The sequence below is a fragment of the Anthonomus grandis genome, chromosome 22 (assembly GCF_022605725.1).
Source record: "Anthonomus grandis grandis chromosome 22, icAntGran1.3, whole genome shotgun sequence".
Lineage (NCBI taxonomy): Eukaryota > Metazoa > Arthropoda > Insecta > Coleoptera > Curculionidae > Anthonomus > Anthonomus grandis.
The window spans coordinates 17,622,457-17,643,444 of NC_065567.1; the positions used below are offsets into that span (position 1 = coordinate 17,622,457).

General features: G+C 31.2%; 1 protein-coding gene across 2 annotated transcripts in view; it reads left to right on the forward strand.

Annotated features, from left to right (window-relative positions):
- The window catches only part of LOC126748374 (neurotrimin-like), a 353,177-nt gene that overhangs the window by 276,305 nt on the left and 55,884 nt on the right, over nt 1–20,988 (forward strand). For both annotated transcript variants that reach the window (XM_050457564.1, XM_050457563.1), the window contains exons 6-7: nt 2,266–2,433; nt 2,520–2,645. In XM_050457564.1, coding sequence (XP_050313521.1) covers nt 2,266–2,433; nt 2,520–2,645 — 294 coding nt within the window. The remainder of the gene's footprint in view (nt 1–2,265; nt 2,434–2,519; nt 2,646–20,988) is intronic.

Below are 20,988 nucleotides of genomic sequence, written 5' to 3' on the forward strand. Positions count from 1 at the left end.
TAAAAGAAAATATTAAATGAAAATTGCTATGTAGAATATTATTTAGTTTGTTATTACCAAACTTTTTTGTTTTACTATTCGTTAACTAAGTTTTTATGCTTCTGTAAAGATTTTTTGTTAACAAAAATTTATAAATAAAAAACAACCCAGCAACCACTTTTATTACTGACTCACATCGTCAATGTAATACTGCCGGTTAGTTGTTTATTTTCAATCCCACACTAAACGAACATGGTACGTTATTTAAATGAACACACGTTAAATTTTATCCGGTGGTATGAATAAATAAGTGATTATAGTACTGTAGAACACATAGTTTTTGCAATAGAAAAAAAAATTAAAATTTTAGTACACTAAAATGCTTACTAGTTAAAATAAAGTAGGAATTACAGCAATTTAATCAAAAAATCTTTAATTTTATTGCTGGGTGCAACTTTGGTTGAACTAGATTTGCTAGAATGCTAGAGTTCCTTTATACATACAAACTTGTAGTCTTGTTAGGAATAAAAAACATTTTGGCTGCCAAAGGTCATAGAGAGGTCACAGAATACGGAATCCACAGATTTTCCCTCAGCCATTAAGTGGATTTTCTCTTCCTCAATCTAAATTGTTCAGAAGCTGCTTTGTAAGAAACCATTCAAATGACCTAAATATTACTAGATTACATTAATAGTGAGTTACTTGAAACCACCTATATGACTGGGAATAGCTTTGCTGATTTTCGATGCACCCCCTTTCTATTACTGGAAATAAATTAATTTTGGTTCGGAAAGAGAATAAAGAGTTATCCTCCTGATCTTTAAAGTACCTTAAAAATCTGTTTAGATGCTTTAAATGTTTAAAGTGAAAAATTATTAAGATTTATATAGACTTTTGATTTAAATGAGGGAGACCCAGATATATTATCGAAGACACAGGGTCTGGGTTTGTTGCCTAGAAGGTAGAGTTGTGATATAACGAATGGTGATTTTAATTACTTAATCAACAATCAGTAATAACACAAAACAGTAGTAAAAATATCTAGATCCAGCCATATGTACATATGTATATGTATAATAAGCTGTCCGGGATCTATTACAATTATACAGGACAATAAACCAATATTAGGTAATTCCACAGGAGTAAACTAATAGTAAATGCGTTCATTTTAATTGTTGACTTTGCCATTTGCTTTCGCTATATTACTGTGTACTTGTGTACACATTCAACATCATTTAGAGAATATCGAGAACAACTTTTTCTGTGTGTTTAAAGTAGTAAATGGAGACGAGTACTTTGATGAAAGTTTATTTCTGACTAAATATAAGTTAATTTAATCCTATTCATATTATACAAAAAAGCATGATATTTACACCCCTAATAACGCAAAATTATTTTTTTTTGTAATTACGTATTTTGTAATTTATTCTAAATTTTTACAAAATACGTATTCAATATATTATTAAACGATAATAAAATTGCCTATTTCAAATTTAAGAAAAAACATTTTTTTAGACTTTATTCCAGTTAATCTAACATAAATATAGTACCTATATAATATGAAGTATAATATTATTTAAATCATAAAATGCAAGATATACCTAAGGCCTATATACTTGCATTCAGGTTTTTAAGTCCGCAAGGCCTTTAGAACTCTCTGATTTGCCTTATACTTGTTTTTAAATATAAATTTTAAAGTTATACTCATATCCATGCCTACCAAAAAGACAAACAAACAAACAAAACTTAATTGTACATAGAAAATATTCTATGAAGTAATGATATTTATACAAATATATTTTAGAGAGAACTTAATAAAAAAAGCAAAATTTAGATATTTGTTAACACAAAAATAACAAACCTATAGTAAGTACAATCTCCCCGCTTATTTCATAACCTGTCACTAATTGAAGAATGAAAGCACTATCTCGTGCTAAGACAAGGATAGAGAGTGGTCGGACACAGAATACACGAAGAGCAAATTGAGCAAACAATTAGCTAATTCGCAGTTATAATTCGAGAGAGGATTCAGTTTCGGTTTAGTTTGGGCCATAAAGTAAACGATGCAAATAATTAAGTATTCTGGAAGTCCTTTCGTATGCTAAATAACGCCAGCGGCCGTCTGGGTATATTGTTAAGTTAAAACAACAAACAGAGACCAGCCCTTATTAAACCAACTATAATTATTTCCTTTTTCGCACAAAGGCGACTGTAGAATTATAATATTTTGGATTTTTTTAAACCCAGTTAAAAAGTTGTTTAAAGACGATTCTGTTATTGTTTTAGTTCCACCAATGCTTTGGATTCCACACCAATTGGTCGGAGCACCTTTAGCTTACGCAGTTACATTGGAATGCTTTACTGAAGCACATCCAAGCTCATTGAACTACTGGACAAGAGAAGACGGCCAAATGATACATGAATCACGTAAATACCATTCTGAGAATATTGTTGGTAAGTTTTTTTTAATGTACTTAATTAAATTGATTTGTAAATATAAATTAAATCAAAGTTTTTTTTATAAATATTTTTTGTTCAAGGTTTTCCAGCCTATAAGACTCATATGCGGCTGACCATAAACAATATTCAACAAAGTGACTATGGCACCTATAAATGTGTTGCTAAAAATCCAAGGGGTGAGACTGACGGAACGATACGACTCTACAGTAAGTACGAATATATAATATTTTCTTCTTAAAAAAAAACATAGATTAAAGTGGTAGTATTTATGGGAGTTACGCGGCAAATGAGTTATTTCTAGGAATTTTACTGAAAAGAAATTTGAAACTACCGACATTACCCTGAGATTTACATAATTTTAGAAACATACTATACACGTCCGACCAATGAAGGTCTTGAGTGCTGAAATGTATTAACTTGCAATAATAACAAGTTACGAGTTAAAAAGAGAATGATAGTATTTCTTTACTAGATACAGTTCTTCCTAAACATGGAAATAGCCGTGACGAAATAAATAATCGGTTATTGTCATTCTCTTTACTTATAAACCTCTGTTGCACGTTAAGGCATGGGTAATCGCGCACCCAAGAAAAAACTTTGCCGGGCGTGTATATGCTATCCTTTGATTATATATAATTTATAAAATGCTAGTATAAAAATAGAACATTAGAGTATCAAATATTAAATTTTCAACGTATTCTTTAAAAAATATAGAGTGCGACATGACAAAACCAATTTGAAAAGATATTAGAGCGATACGACTAGGTTAATTTCGACTCTTTATTTTGATACATAGTATCTTTTTATTGGATATACTTTTGTTAAGTAGAGCAAAATGATTTTTTGGATTTTTTTTATTATTATTAATCTTCAAATAAGGATGTTTCCTAGTTCTACTCAGAAATCACATATCACAACTTACCTACAACAGTAATTAAACAGCATTATTTAAAATAGTTTACCAGTATTCTATAGTATATTTTATAGGATAGTTACATAATAAATATAATCCTTATTCGCTTTATTATTTCTCAAAAATTTTGAATTTATTTTATAAAAAGATTTATGCGTAGGATTAGAATTCATCTAACAACATTAACTCTGTCAAAAATCATAGAACTTTGATAGAAAGTAATGGTTGGAACGGATGTTTTAATAGGAACGCAAGATTTGAATGTTTGACATGTTTGACAGTCAAAATGTCAAACTATTGTGATGTGACAGATCGAAAGTTGACAGATGGGAGTTAGTAAACCTAGAGTTGCACAATAGAACAACGTGTCCTGATTATAAAAAATGATTATCAAAATGGCGAAAATTTAATTACCACTATTCGTAAAGTGCATCTAACAGTAGGTCGAAATAATGTTTCTAATCTACTGCGAAAAGAATACTTAAAAAATTCGAAAGTTCTGGTTCAGTAAGTGATGTAAAACACACGATATGAGCTCATAGAGGCCGTTCAGAACAAAACATCAACAAAACAGTGACAAAAAAACCAGAGACGTCAGTTCGTCATCGGGTATTAGGAATCGAACATTTCAATGGGCACTCTTCAGCAAATTCTGACTAAAGATTTACAGCTGCACGCCTGCAAAATGCAACTGACTTAACAACTTCTACCAACAGACCATGAATAGCGAAGACAATTCACTAATTGGATCCTTGAGCATCCTGCTAATTTTGCAAACAGAATCATTTTCAGTGATGAAGCCTATGTTCACCTTGATGGCCTAGGAAAAACTGTCGCATTTGGGGCTTGGAAAATCCACGAATCATTCATGAAAAAGTAATGCATCCACAACGTGTGTATGGTGTGGGTGAATAATTGAACCTTTTTTGTTCGAAAACGAAGAAGGTAATTCAGTAACGGTTAATGGCAAACGTTATCGTGATATGAAAATACAGTTTCTTTTACATCATTTGGAAGCTAGTCATCTTGACGACATGTGGTTTTTGCAGGACCGTGCCACATGTCATACCTCTCGTGAAACATTGACGATATTGCCCTGGTCGTGTCATTTCCCGATTTGGTCACCAGAATTGGTCTCCACGTTCTTGTGATTAAGCGCCTTTGGAATTCTGGTTGTGAGGTTATTTGAAGCCACAGGTTTATGCCAATAAACCATCGAGGCATTAAAAGTCGAAATTGAACGCTGTATCTATGAAATGTATACAATTGCCACATGTATACAATAACGTTATTGAAACTGCCGAGTATCCAAAGGGATACCCATATGTCAGCAAAGCTGTGCTGTGATCTACAAGATATTCTGTTTCATACATAATTCCCAAATCTATATTTTCTAAATTAACAAATATTTCAACACTTTGCTCCAGAAAACGATATTTTATTGAACATTGAAATCTTCCTCTCTTATTGAAATATCATTTATAATTAGAGCAGCAATGAATGAATGAATCACAAATGAATCCACCTAGTCGGCATACTAAAAATTATTTTTGGATGGCTGATACCATAAAATTCAAAATTTTGCTTTAAAACTACTAAGCGATATTTTACATAAGAAAATTAGTATCATATTACTTAAACAAGCTTGACTCATTTTAAGCTAAAAATACTCATTAAAGATATTACTCTTTTGTAACATTATTAAGATATGTTACAACTATATTGCCTCAAGAATCCATAAGGATGTCTTGCATCTTACATATTTTTTAGTATGTTATCTTACTTCATAAATACTATGTTGAGAGAAAACAAATTTTCTACTTGGAAATATAGCAATTTTATCTACCTCGTTTTCGATTGAATAATGATATTCGGGCTCGTATATTCTTAAATTGAACTATATAGTGTAAGGAATGGCAAAGCTTATACTAGTAACTTGCAAAGCCATATCCTCCTGCCTGCATAGTTATTTTATACACAACCGAGCAAATCTATTACTGCCCCAAACATCTAATAATGTCGTACGGATATTTCCTTTAGACATGGATATTGTATTAGATGAGTTATGTCTGTAATGAATTATATTGCCAAGGTATAAGCAGATCGACAAATCTGTTGATTAATATTACGGGAGTTTCAATTTACATAAAGTGGACATTTATTATATTTATTTATATTGCAGGTTTCTCCATAGGAATGTACTTATTTTATTATTAGAATAAATTATCTGTAGAGACACTGTTTTTAATTTTTAATGAAGATGTCTAGAAAGTTATTAAAGTTTTGATTATTTTTTTTTTCTTAAAATGTTAATACCTTAAAAGGATCTTTATAAAATACCCTCTACAATAAGTTCAGCAATGTGTCTTCTTAGACTAATATGTAGATTGATTGGACAGGGTCATAAATTATTATGTTAAAGTCCATTGTAACTTTTCGATCTCTTACGGCATGATTCTAAGGCATTATCTATAGTATCATATTTATTATCTCCTCTTGCAAAATACATTTCAAAAGGTAAAGAAAGTTATTTTTTTATTACGAAATACTCGCATGATGAATTTAGAATTAGCCTGTATCAACATCATCTTTGCGTTATATTGCTGAATATACAAAACATCGGCATCTGGCTTCTCTTTCAAATTCTCTTTATTGGTGAACAGGGTGTCCCATTTTGGGTACTTTTTCGTAAAACTAAGATGCTGTTAACAAAATTTTCATTTTTTAAGATGCAGGGCATTTTTGAAATTTTTGCATTTGGGACCCCCGTCGTATCTCCGTTATTTTTACAGTTTTTGTAAAAGTAAAAACTCATTCTTATAGATTTTTTTTTATAGAATCTAGTGGTATGGATATATATTTTTTTGATTAATAGTTTTTGAGTTATAACCCAAACTTATGTTTTTTTAAATAGAACACACTATATATTTATAGTTCATAAAATTGGCCTTTTTTTTACATTTACAAAAATATATAACAGTATGAACTTATTTTCAAAAATACACAAATAAAAAGTTACAAATTAATAACGACGAATGGGGAATTGCATCATTCTTATATTTTTTTTTTTATAATAAAGCAACATAAAAAACAAATATATAAATTGAATAAACACTATATGACAACAACTATATAATAAAGCAACAATGTAACAAAATAATATTTTAACAAGAAATGTTCAAAATTACCACCATCTTCTTTGATACAAAATTGGCATATTTTTGTAACCCTTTGAATAGCATTCAAAATAATAATTTGTCTCCTTCTCAGATTTTGAAATGCTAAATGAATTGCGTCTTGAAGTTCTATGAGATTATTGCATTGTCTTTTATACACTTAATCTTGTATATACCCCCATGAAATTATTTATTTATTTATTAACGGTATTCACCAATTTTACAAAAATAAAATAATACAAAAGATACTAATATTTTTTTAACTTAAGCTTGATAATAGTAAGACATAAATCAATGTTACCAATGAATTTAAAGAAACATGTTAATTTAATAAAAAAACAATTTATTTGTAATTTTTTTGTTATAAATTGCCATGGCCTCCCATTAAATTATAAATTTGATCATTTAAATTTAGAAAATTGTTATTTTTTTGCGTATTTTTGAAAATAAGTCCATACTGTCATATATTTTTAAAAAGGTAAAAAAAGGCCTTATAAAAAATATTATGAACTATAAATATAAAGGGTATTCCATTAAAAAAAACCTTAAGTTTGGGTTATAACTCAGAAACTATTGATCAAAAATATATCTACATCACTGGATCTCACGGAAAAAAATCTATAAGAATGAATTTTTACTTTTACAAAAACTTTAAAGATACGACGCGGGTCCCAAAATGCAAAAATTTCAAAAATGCCCTGTATCTTAAAAAATAAAAGGGCTATGAAAACTTTGTTAACAGCATCTTTAGTTTTACGAAAAAGTAGCACAGTGTCGCGAAAACCGCAACTCTCTATCTCTAAAAATAATGGAGATATCCCGCAAAAGTACCCAAAATGGGACACCTTGTACACTGTAGCAATGAGAATTTTGGGGAAAGCATGAAGTTGATATTTAATAAATAGCTTTTACTTTTTTTTGATATGTCTGTTCAAAAAAAACATTGAAGCAATTGATTGCCCTAAGTACAGGGTGCGGCATAACTCTCTCCCTATTTTTAACCTTCCCACCCGTAATGCCGTGCGGCGTCGCAGAATAGTGGGGGTACCGCCACTAAGAGCCATATGGGAAACAGTTTTGTTTAAACATGTTTTAGTCTGAAGCATCATGTGGACCAACGCACAGCGCGCATTCGCCGTGGAAGTGTACCTCCGCGAAAATCGGTCAGTTATTGCTGCGCAACGAGCGTTCCGAATAAGGTTCCAAATTCCGCGAAATGAAGGAGTCCCGGACCGAAAATCAATTGTGTTGTGGGTCAAGAACTTTAGAGAAACTGGATCTGTTATGAAAAAAGGAGGTGGACGGCCACGGACACCCGAAAACATCGAGACTGTGAGACGCTCATTTTTACGGTCTCCTAGACGTTCTGCACGGAGACACGCAGCTACCCTTCGTTTATCTGACCGCACTGTGAAGCAAGCACCGCAAGAATTCTTCACAAGGATCTTCGTTTTCATCCATACAAGATGGTTCTGGCACAGGAATTATCAGAACGTGATTGGAACAATCGACGTGCTGCATGTCAAATTATGCTTCAAAATTTACCTCAGGGCGCAGTTTTTTTTAGTGACGAGGCACATTTTTACTTGTCTGGCTGGGTAAACAAGCAAAACTTTCGGTATTGGGCCGCTGATAATCAGAGAGAGATACACGAGAAGCCTCTACATAGTGAGAAAGTGACAGTTTGGTGTGCCGTGAAATGGGTATAATCGGCCCTTACTTCTTTGAAGAAGAAAATCACGCTGTTACTGTCAATTCGGAACGCTATATAGCGATGATTCACAATTTTTTCGCCCCAGCCTTTGCAGGACTCAATGTGCAAGATGCCTAGTTTCAGTAAAATGGGGCAACAGCTCACACATCTCGAGCTTCAATGCAAGTATTGAGAGAAATGTTCCCCGGACGTTTGCTCTCCCTGAGAGGCGATATTTCTTGGCCTGCACGCTCGCCCGACCTAACGCCCTGCGACTTCTTTCTGTGGGGTTAACTAAAAGCTGAATTCTTCAAACATCGTCCAACGACTATTAGACAACTAAAGGATGCAATCCGCCTGAAAATTCGCAGGATACCCCAAGAAATGCTTGCAAGAGTTATGCGAAACTTCAGAAGTCATTTGCACCAGTGCTTCGATAATGGTGGACGGCACTTGCCAGGTATTCTCTTCAAAACCACATAGGACAAAAATGTCTTAGTTGTACTTTTAAAATAAAAAAAGAAAATCTTTGTATTTCAAATAACATTTCTTTTATTAAGCCTTAAAAACAGGGAGACAATTATGCCGCAACCTGTATAATACATATTGCAAAAAGCGTTTCATAGCAATAAGATTGTCCAAGACATTTCTCAAAAAAAAATTAAAATCACTGTGCAATTTCCATTTCCGATATGAGGAGACTACATCAGCATGCCATGAGAATAGAAAAACCGTTTTTGAACCATCGACCATATTGTGATATAAAATTTGGAACGGTATTATATAATATAGTACCCTATTTTTCAAGTTAAAAATTATAGAATGCATATCGTCAAAATTATGTTTACAATAGATATGGTCGACCAAATAGTTAAATTATCTTTGTCACATTTAGTTTTGCAATGAACTCGTTGAAGGTTTCACTTTAAATTGGATTAAAATTGATGACTTAAGGAAAGAAAAATAAAATTGAATAGTGTATTGTAAAAGATTATAACAGGGAAATTAGTAGTTTAAATAAAATATATAAATTACATAAAAAGTTTATCAAAACATTTCATCAGCCATGAAGCAGAAAGAATAAAGATGATACTTGGCGATACGCGTTTCCGCTTATGGGCTTCTTCAGGACAAGGCGACCAGAAAGCCATAAGATAAGAACAAAAATTAAATATAAAGGAATCACAGACAGGAATGAACTACCAATTTGTATAATCAGCTTTAGTACCTTCATTTTGAAGGAAAAATACAGGATGTGCTATCTGCTATATGATAGAACCTTCATCCAAGTCAATATTATTAAAAGAAAAGTTAGTTACGAAGAGTTAAATGGCAAAAAAAATAGATTCCACCTTTTACGAATTTTTAAACTTTTTTATTATAAACTTCTTATTCTTTGGTTTTCTTGTTCTGAAGAAGCCCAGAACCAAAACCAAAAACATGTCGATAACTGTAATCCTTGTTTTTTTTTATTCCTGACTGGTAGATAAACATCCTTTTTTGAAAATACAGATATTCTTCTAAAAAGCCGATATGTAGGCATTCCTAGCGATCGTCCTTCATTAATGTAATTTTCTCAATTTGGCTGAGATTGCACCATCTAAAACAGTAGTTATTAGGGAACCAGTCAATACCAATAATTCACAATTAACAGACACGTGTCTACTTAATTATTATAAGCATTTAATGTAATTGTATTAGCATCACCCTTTCCGATATTCCACTATTAAATATAATATTAATTCATACTGGAAAACAGTCTGTTTATGTTAACTAGTTTTTAATTCATGTTAAATATTAAATAAAAGTTTGAAAGAAAATCAAATATTTTCATCGACATGGATTTCTTAATTTTTACTCAAAAAGGCAAATACATCTTAGACCAATATAGATCGTATTTTATATTCCATAAGTAAAAAGGAAAAATTTAAAGTCAAGTATCGAAGTTTTCAGTTTAAAAGTGGCAGCGAAAATTGCGTTAGCAAAATGACGATGAAGCAGCTCGAGCTTGCCCGAGAAAAATCCCAAGATCGGCTAAATATGTGCCGGGACCACAAATTTTATAATTTCGCTATTCGACTTTCTCAATCATGGTTAGTTAGGCTCTTTTTTTATACGTGAATAGCGAACGTATTAGCTGATAATCTTTTACCTCTTTCAATACATCGTTATCAAACTCAATCTACTAATTCCTTAAAGTAATTAGAGCTAAAAGTTATAATTGTGGCTATAAAAGCCTTCGGGATTTCAAGATTATTTGAAATTTTATATTCTATCTTGCCAGTATGAGTTCACAGCGGCTGTTTCTACAACGGACGCTATATTGCTATTCACAATTTTAAACAACTTTGAATCGCAATTGGAGGCAGTTGGCACCTTTTTTGATTTCACTAAGTATTTCGACACCGTAAATCACACTTTAGTGTCTTATTATGGTGTCGGGGATTTGACATTGGACTGGGTCAGAACATATTTGTTTGATCGTATCCAGGAAGTTAAGTTGAAACATGAAAGTTAAACTACACCCCCTAGTTAAGCAGATAATGTGACTGCAGTTCCTCTTTCTGCTATTTATAAATGACGACTCTTGGTATTGAAGACTGCTATTTTAAGATGGTATGTCAGCCATCGTAGCAGGTCCAGACTATGAGACTTTCTACTCATTGGCTAGTACCCGTATCATCAATACACATCGCCTATTGGTGTCAAGCAAAAGGCCTCTATCTAAACAATTTAAAGATAAATTTCACGGAGTGGTCTTGGATAAAAACATACTCCTGCGGAAAAATTCTTATACTATGACTCAGCGTAACTCAAGGCAAATTTTTGGGAGTTATTGTTGATAGCTACTTATCTTGGGATGACCAGGTTGAGTCGGTGTGTAACAGGTATCTCTTAGCAACTTTGATATTTTTAATTGAGTTATTCATCTATGGTTTTTGTGCTTGGGGCAGCTCTTGCAATATTGATTATTGGTCAGTCAAAAATAGAATAATCGTTTCAAGTTTAAGCTTCCATTTAGAGCTTCGTCGAACCTTTAGCAAGGAAAATATCCCAACGTGCTTATGTGCTTTAAAAATTAGTGGGGTAAACCACCCAGTTATTGGCACATTATCCACTACGCACCTCAAATATCAATGACTAAACATTTTATGATATTATTAATATAATACCGGTTTGTTAAAAAAAACAACAATTGATGTGAGTTAATTATAACATGTAATAGCACTAAAAGTAATATCAAAATAATATTGTTTATAAATAAAACGAGCGAATATTCAAAGATTTGCAAAACGAATAGTTAAACTTAAAAGTAGGATTAATAATATAATTTCTTATAAAAATATTTACAAAAGCAGCCTAAGACTTAGACAAACAAGAGGCACAAAGAAATTCTTTTTTATATAGACCTTTCTTTTCCAAACATTCTACATGATATATACTCGTACAATTTTTACACCTAAGTCCTGCTTTCGATTCGCAATTTTACTTAAACTTAAGGAATAATAATATGCGTTGGCGGTTCACTAGTCTCGGCGATGTTGCCAAAATTACCTTAATTAATAAGTTGACGATAATATTGTCAGTTTCATTTTAACTGAGTGCCAACGATTGGGTGTTTTACCCTTATTTTAATTTTAGTAGTTAGTTTAGTTTTGATTAGAAATTTGGAAATCTAAATTATTATAATACTAGAAAGGCAAATAGAGCATTTCAAGTCCTAAAGCATTGAAGAAAGCTCTGTAGTCAATGATATCTGGCTATCATTTCAACTCTTTGACGAAATTTATGCAGGCTAGTTTTAATTATTTATCATTTTTTTATCTGTTTAACTAGTGACATTTCTGATGCATATGTATTCTATCTCTGTGGAAATAATATATTTTATATTGAATTTGAAAATCGAATGTAAATTTTTTTTGTTTCATTCAATTCATATTATAACACCTGAGGCATTAAGTATAGCACGTGAAAATTGAAAAAAAACTGCGTAAAAAGTATCAAATTTGATGTATTACCTAATCGGCAGCTTACTTAATGACATGAACTTTCCATTTTGTTAAGTGAGTTTAAACATATTAAGCTTTATTCCCGGCCTTTTACCCTATGAGCTTTTTATCGACAAATCCACTTTTACTACCACTTTTACGCTTTACAATGTTACTGGACAATTTTTTTAAAGCAATTTAAATTATTAAAATATATAAATTATTGCACTTCTCCAACACGGATTTACTAATTATCTATTTAAAATATCATCCCGATCAAAATCTGCAAAGGTTTCCCTGCTTAAATTTTCTTAAATAGTTAGTAAGGAAAAGCTTCTGAGAAACATTTTTTAAACATCCAGATCAGAGGTTCTTTATTATTATTTTTCGCGTTGTAGGTAAATTCTGATCATTTTAGATTATTATATAAATTGTATAAATGTGTTAATTAATAAAATAATTAATCCATTGAAAGTAGTAACATGAGATAGGAACCTCTATACAAACTCTGTAAAATAGAGCATAAAGAATTCAAACATTGTGCGAGATAAATGGTCAGGAAATACGAGGCACATCCAAAAAGTAAGTGAACTCGATTTTTGTAAAATCAAAAAAATATGAAAAAAAGAACTCGCATGTTTTCACTTGTCAAGTTCTTTTTCCTTAAGAATCAAGACTTCTTCATTCATTAAAAACCTACTTCTATCTATGTGCATTTTCAAAGAAAAGAAGAAATGGACATTTAAAGGCGCCGGTTGAGAGGTGGTACAAAAGCTCCCATCCAAATTTTTTTTTAAATTCTCGAATTATCATAAATTCCATTACCATAAATAGTTTTTACCTTAATATTAAAAATCGTCAACTTTTTCTTGCAATACAAAATATCAGATGACATGCTCCTAGAGTTTTTAACACTTTGACCTCAAATCGAGCTCATTTTGAAGGGGAAAAATAGGTCTCAACATCAAAACATCTCATTCTCGTCTCTTTTAAACATTCATGATCAATTTTGACATGAAAATAAGTGACAGCTGCGTTGACTTTTTAAATTATTTTTAGAGAGAGTTTATTTACATTTTATTTTTGTAGTAGAATTTTTACTGTCTACCAACTCTTTATTACCTTCCTTTCCTCCATATATTCTTATAAATAGACTTTCAGTATTCAGTTTTCCTTCTCTCACTCTGTGGTATTTAATGGTGGCTAAATTGTGGTTGAGTTATCTTATGTTATGGTTACTTAGAAGCTGAACATACCAAATAAACTTCGACGCAGGATACCAAGATTGACAACATATTTTAGCAAAACGCAAATAAAAAATTGAAACTTGACAAACCCACAGCAATGGGTATTCGTTACCAAGAGAATTCAAAAAAGAAAAAGAGTGTTGGAAAGTCTTGAGCAAGATGTGTGTGATAATCAAAACCATTTTCAAGCCGTGAATCTCGGTTAGTATCGATGCAATCTATTAAAAAATGCCTGTAAAGTTAGATCGGTTGTATGTAGCAATCAAATCAAGGACGCATCGATTGACTTATTTATCTAGGGCCGTTCTAGAGTTAAAAAAATGTGGGAGACTACCACGCAATGAAACAACTCATTTAATCAATAAAAGATAGGTTTATTAAAATCTACGAACTACAACCGGAAGAACTATAACCTTGTCTATAGAACACGTTCTTCACTTACAAAGGAGTAGCCCAACGTTGCGAAGTTGAATTGGTGCTACATAACTCTAATATATGTTGCTCAAGTTCAAGTTCTCCGATAAACTGATAGAGCTAGCTACTCAACCTCTGCACTAGATAATGAGAATATATTTTGTTTCTTAGTTCTCCAAAATAATACGTTGTGCCATAACTGTACAAAAAATCCTGAAATACTTCTAGGGTCATAAGTGTCATTCATAAAATATGCATCTACAAATGCAACTAGGTCATTACTACTTATAGAACTGTTTACATTCATTCTAAACAGTAAAACAAGATTTTAGAATTTTTCAGATACCTTAGCACCCTTTTTAACTGTTTCCAGTATTTTGAATTATAGGAATTCTGTAATTTACTAAAATATGTAATCACATATCACAACGGCTACCTAATATAAGGTACATTATACTACCGATTAAATGTCTATATAGAGTGTTTGAGAAGTCAATGTTGTTGCTCTGTTTGGTAAAATAATCACTTCTTGTATTTAAATCTAAATTTAACTTTGGTTGCACTGGTATTTCACTTTCCTTACATTGAGACATTTTACATTTAAGGACATTTTAATATCAAGACACCCTTACTGTTTCAAACCCAACAATTTCGAATAAGAATTATTTGTCAAAGCAGTTAGTTTAAATTTAATTCTTAATTTTAAATCACTGAAATCTGATAAAGAGTTAGAAACCAGTACCAAATCATCGCCAAGGATAAACGAAAATGTAGTGTTTTTAAAATATAAATATTGATCTTCCTTTGACATGCCAAGCCTAACTCACATAAATAATCATTCAGCCTATCATACCCACATTTTGCTGATTGTCTTAATCCATTGAGAGACCTAAACAGTTTACACACAGTTTCATTTATACTTAATAAACTAAACCCCTTTTGAATATACTTTGTTGGTTTAATAAACCATTTAAAATGGGCATTTTACATAAATCTGATGTATATGGATGTTCCTTCCAACACTTAAACTCACCAATATTCTAATAGTAATTATTCTTGCAACTGGCCCATAGACCTCCTCTTTTATGTCTGACTGCTGTAAATCTCTGGCTACGAATCTAGCTTTCTTCACCTTTTGCCCGTTTATCTTTTTTTTTCTGGAAATTCCACAAAAAAAGACACAAGTCGTTTCAAGCGTTGTTCTTTTCCAAAGATGATATGTCATCCTTCATAGCATCCTGCCATCCTTTGTCCCTTGAATTACCTTCCTCATAAGTATATGGAATGTCGTCGTTTCCAAAACTATCTGCTGATAAGGCTGCTACTAGACTGGACTCAGAATCGAAGGCAACGTAATAGTCTTCGTACTTCTTTGGTATTATCACTTTTATAGAACTCCTAGCTTGGCTACCGACTCTCAATGTTGTCTTCATTAGTCGGTCTTCGGTCTCATTTTGGATATCGTAGTCACTGTCACTCTCTTTTTTGCCGCTTTCATGATCCTTTATTTCAATATCTGCCTTTTCCTCTGCTTCTTTTATCTTTGAAAAATAGTTCGCTAGCACAGACACCTTCTTCTGCTCGTCGAATACATTTCTGGCTGCCACAACTTTTTCGTGTCGCAAATCCCATAAAAGATGACCATTTCTTGTATACCCAATAAATAGCATTTTCTTTCTCCTAGGATTTAATTTCATATTTGCGATTTGTTATAGAGGTATATATGCTACACATCCAAAAACAGCAGAAGTTTTTCCAGAAGATATGATACTGCTTTCGGTTCTGTTCATCGAACAAGCTGACACGGCTACTGCAAAACTCCAAAAATTCTTTTTAGCATCAAACATTGACAAATTGGCATAAAAGATTAAACATCTCCACTACATATAAAAGTATGGTTGAGACGTTCAGCAAGGCCGTTTTGCTATGAGGTGTAGCTTATTGTATATTGATGTGAAATGTATTCGCCTTTACTGTCACATCTTAGCTTTACAATACAAGACTTAAAATTATTTTCTATCAAATGTACGTACCTTTTTCTATCTAAAACCTTTTTCGCCTTCCTGGATTCATCCAAAAATTTATACGGTGCTCGAGTTTGCTTGGCCTTCAAGCAAGTTTCCCATAGTAGTGCTTGGATACTTTGCACTAAGACCCATTCTCCGGTGCCAAAAGTTCTATTAATTTTCAGCATCAATGCATCTGTTCACTGTAGTGTCAATAGCTAACTGGGATGTAATACCTAACATATATAAGTCACCAAAAAGTTCACCTTTTGTAACAATTACCGAGAAACCCTTTTTGTTCCAAACTCTTTACGGACAATAAATTGTGAAAGAAATAATCACACAAAAATACATTTTTTAACTTTTATTATCAGCCGCTAAAATTTGGCCCTTTTTAGCAACTTTTATATGTCTTTGCAGTCAAAAAGACTACTGCCACTTACATAGCATCCTTTTTCTTGAAAAAATACTTTTCATAAAAAAGACTTGGCTTTCCTCTTCCTTAGCTTTCTCGCTATTAAGTTCCTGTCCCTTCTGCAAGTAGTTTGTTCTTGCCTCTAAAGTTATGTATTTTTAAGTTTACGCCTACGTCTACTTTTAGTTCCAAGTTTACGTCTAAAGTTAAAGCATCTTCATTCTGACAATATAGTATATCAATTGCTGTCACAACTAGCCTATGCGAATCTGACATTAAGGCTAGACGCCACAGAACACATATATAGAGAAGTGGTGGTTGCATACAAACTAAGAAATTCTTCTGACAAGTCAGCTAGCGTCCTCTCGCTTGCAACGGAAACTGTTGTAACTAATTTGACAGTTTGACGTGCCTAATTGGACCAATCAAAATGGTAGAAAGGCGTGGCCAAATTAAGGCGGGAAATCAAATTTCATTTAATCTGACAATCTTTTCATTTATTCATAATATCTAAGGCAAACGCCTAATCATAAAGGTTACTTATAGAGAAAAGAGCGAGATTGATCTGAATAAAAATAAAACTTTTCAGCTTTATTTTACTTATCTAAATGAGTTAATTTACTGCAATAAATTAACAATAGTGTACGACATATCACCAATTGGACAAACAAAAATAAAACAAACAAGAAGAAATTCCATACCTCAAAGTGTTAATAAAATTTACATTGCATATCGCTCTCCATGTTTTTCTTGTAATGGGAACTGAAGGAACTTAAAAAAATATTTTATTACTATGTTTGTCAGAACCATTAAAAATATAGATACTCTTACATCAAGGAAATTTTCAGGAAAATTTTAATCAATTTTTGATTGTGGAATAGAATATGAGAGGCCAGACATTTTGTAATATATATTTATAATGATCAAGTTAAAAATTAAATACTTGAAAAGTGAAACTTCTTCATTGAAATTAACTGAATTTGATTTTATTAAAGACTAAAGATTGAAAATACAAAAACATAATAGTATTAAATAAAATCAGATTTTCTTACCAGAAACCTGGAATTGCTTGCTGCAAATTAATTAAAACATTACTCCCAATATTGATAGAGAACTTTTTAGAAAAAAAGTCATGAATTTAAAATAACATAAAACAAATAGCAAACTCAACCCACGCTTGCATTCATTGTAATGAAAAACAAACTCAAATGGTTTAACAATGACAAATGGTGTTCTATCAGTCAAGGTCAACAACTGTCTGTAAGCTCCCTGTCAATTTTGCCAAGCAAGATGGCCGACAGACGATTCCGATTTTCACCATACAAGCTTCATACATGTGCTAGATACTGTATGATAACCTCACTATCACTTAAAGATTCACACATGCTACGTTCTGAATTTTGCTTGATGAATACCGATCAGATGCCAGCTTCACGCATATTTTTAATAGATTTCTGTCTAAACGCATCGAGTTTCACGGCTTGGAAGTGGTTTTTCACTATCTGGCTTTCATTAAACGTTTTTTTAAAGCTTCAAATTATTCAAAAAAAGAACAGTAAAATGTGTGTGAACGATTAACAATAAAACTGACTGAAAGTGTTGTACTTCAACGCCGTAAGATCGCACCACTAACGATAATTTAATAGCGTGTACTTCTTCCATGACTTATTAGGACTTCGGTATAGCAAATTTGTGCATAAGCGTATGTCTAACTAGTTTTTTTTAATTAAATAGCTAAAAGAATAAAGGAACAAAAATAATTTTATAATATTAAAAGATCATATGAAAATATACGACAGAACTTGAAGAAAGAATTTTCTTCATTAGATCAAATTACGTGCTACATTAATTATTTGCATTATTATTGGCTTATAAAGGTCAAAATGTCAGTAAAATATAAATAAATATATGCAAGTCTAAAAACGTTCTATAATCTAAGGTCACGAAAACTATTAACATTGCTTTTAGTAGTTCATAATATAAAAATTGGTATAAAGTAATTGCTTATTACTTAAAAAGTCTACAATAAATTTAATATTTTTATAAGATATATCAGTAATGCGCAATTTAGAAATAAACTTAATAACTCACGTTGCAACATCGAAAGCAAATATTAAAATAGAAAGGTTGAAGGGATATTTTTCCGGATAGAATGCAGAGGGAAATTTCGTAGAGAAATTTCCTTTTAAAGTCTCAGTCAGTATTATTTGAAATGAGAAACCAAGTGATTGCAAAAATGGAAATATAAGTCGACCAAAATACTGTTTTGCCTTCGAAATATTATAAAATCCATCAGAGTGTACCTTTAAGAAAAGAATAAAGCACTCACCTAAATTAAAATCTTTAAGAATTAAAAGACCAAAGATATCTATAGCGTTCTATAAAACTAGACGAGTTTCACATAAAAAAAAAAAAACATTTTATATTTTACTGTCGTCTTATAAATTGCACTAGAAAAAGATCATGATTTACAGGGGTTTGTTCACCGCGAACTACGTTAACATTTTCATTTTTCTGGTTTCATGTTCTTTCTTCCGACGTGTTGTAGAATAAATCTTCTTATAATACATTTTATGTCCCCTGAGGATCATATCATATTTATTTTGGGGAATATTTTATTACTTCAACAATATTATTTTTACTGTCGGGACGTTTTGTTTACGGTCTACATGTAAAGAATATTTTTATATTCTTACGCATTTAATCATTAATTTATTTAGAATAGAGCTTATTTAAACAGGAAATCAGACGAACCAATAGTTCTAACCTAATTTATAATAATTAATTTTTTTTTCATATTTCGGATAAAAGACGTAAAATTTGTTTAAATGTTATTAAAAATTATATAAATACTCTAAGTACTCTTTTATTATTAGGAAATGGTATGAGCAACCAGATTTTATGTTCTAATTTTTTAGACATTTAAATAATTGTTCATGCTTTTTTTATTTTTTACATATGATTGTAAAAAAAATAAAAATTTTCGACGTGTTTCAGATAGAGTCCAAATAAATTTTATTTTTATGTTTTCTCTACTCCATAACAGTACGTTCCAATATGAGGTTTCGCGACTAGTATAGGCAATCTTCAACAATTTGTTTTTCAGTTATTGGACTATTAGAGTTTTAAGTAGTCCCTTGAATTTCAAATGGCTTCCGGTACATTCCTTCTAAATCATTTTTAATCATCTTATGGAGCTCATGCGGAAAATACTTGCAATATTTAATAAAAATGTACACTAAAATTATATATAATTAAAAAAGTAAATAATATTTTAAGTATATTGACTAGTCTCTAAAAATATAAATTTAATGATCGTGCTAAACGATAAATAGCTTAATAAATTTTAGGATGACAGATTATTTCTAATAGGTACTACAGGCAATAAGTACAGATGGAATCCTTTTTCTCAGTCTTTTATATTGCTACTTGCATTTTTGTTACATATTAAAATATCTCCCATAAAAAGTCTATAAGAGAAACAAAGATAAGTATATAAATTATCTGGAAAGTATTTGAAGTAGTTGTTTCAAATGAAAGAATTACCTAAAGCTGCAATATTACATGTATTAATTTTTTATATTTTATTAATTTGGATTTTTTTAGATAATTTCAATACTCTACAATAAAACTACATAACTTTGCTAACTACCTTAAACTTTTCCTTAATTTAATCAAGTTTTCCTTATTATGGCCGAGGGTTTTTGAAATTGTAGCACTTTTATCATTTTTATTTTTTAATACTAATTATGCAGAGTGGTTCTCCGGGAACTGCATCGATGGATTATGGTAAAACTATAAATAGAACAATATTGAACATTTGGCTACATGGCAGGGTAATTAGGAAACACACAGCTAAATTATTTTGATAGTTTTGGTATTACTGGTTATGCCGGAAGTAGCTGTCAACTTCGCCTATAAAATTCAAAATAATCATCCATTATTCTGAAAGAGACTTAGATATATGACCAAAGGAGGAGAAAGTATACTCACAAATCAAGCGTCTATTAAAAGGTTACGCATTTCGCCGCATTAGGGCATCATCAGACCTAAATAAAATTATCAAAATTAAATAATAAAGAACAAAACGCTAATTAACAGAAAAGATATTCCTCATCTAAAAACAAAATACTGAATGTCAGTGTATAGTGTTATTAACCTTTTAATAGACGCTTGATTTGCGAGACTTTGACTTTAAGGATACTTTCTCCTCCTTTGGTTCGCCTATATAATTTGATATTTTTAAAGTCTATGTGAAAATCTACGTACAGGTTGTTTATAATGTGCTATACGTAAGTTAAACGGTTTTAGAGATATTTTAAAATTAAAATATAAACTTTAAATGTGAAAACTACGTTAAAAAGAGACCATTCTTTCAAAAACGTTCATAAAAGTCAGTCAATGTTGCCGCTATATCGGCTATCGTTCTGATGATCCTATTCAAGATTAGCTTATTATTTCTTTTAATTTTCATAATACTCTTATCTTCGCCTAGTAATACTTTTTTTTGCTGTATTAGTTTTTCATCGTTTATTTTAAACTAGAAATATTATTTTATAAAAATATTTTTTACTTGGACGGTTAGGGAGTAGCTGTGCTAGATCTCGACGTCTTTTAGAATTAGTCTTTCTAAGTAATTTTATAACGAGATTAATTACTACTATTATTATTATGTTACTACTATTATTATTATGTT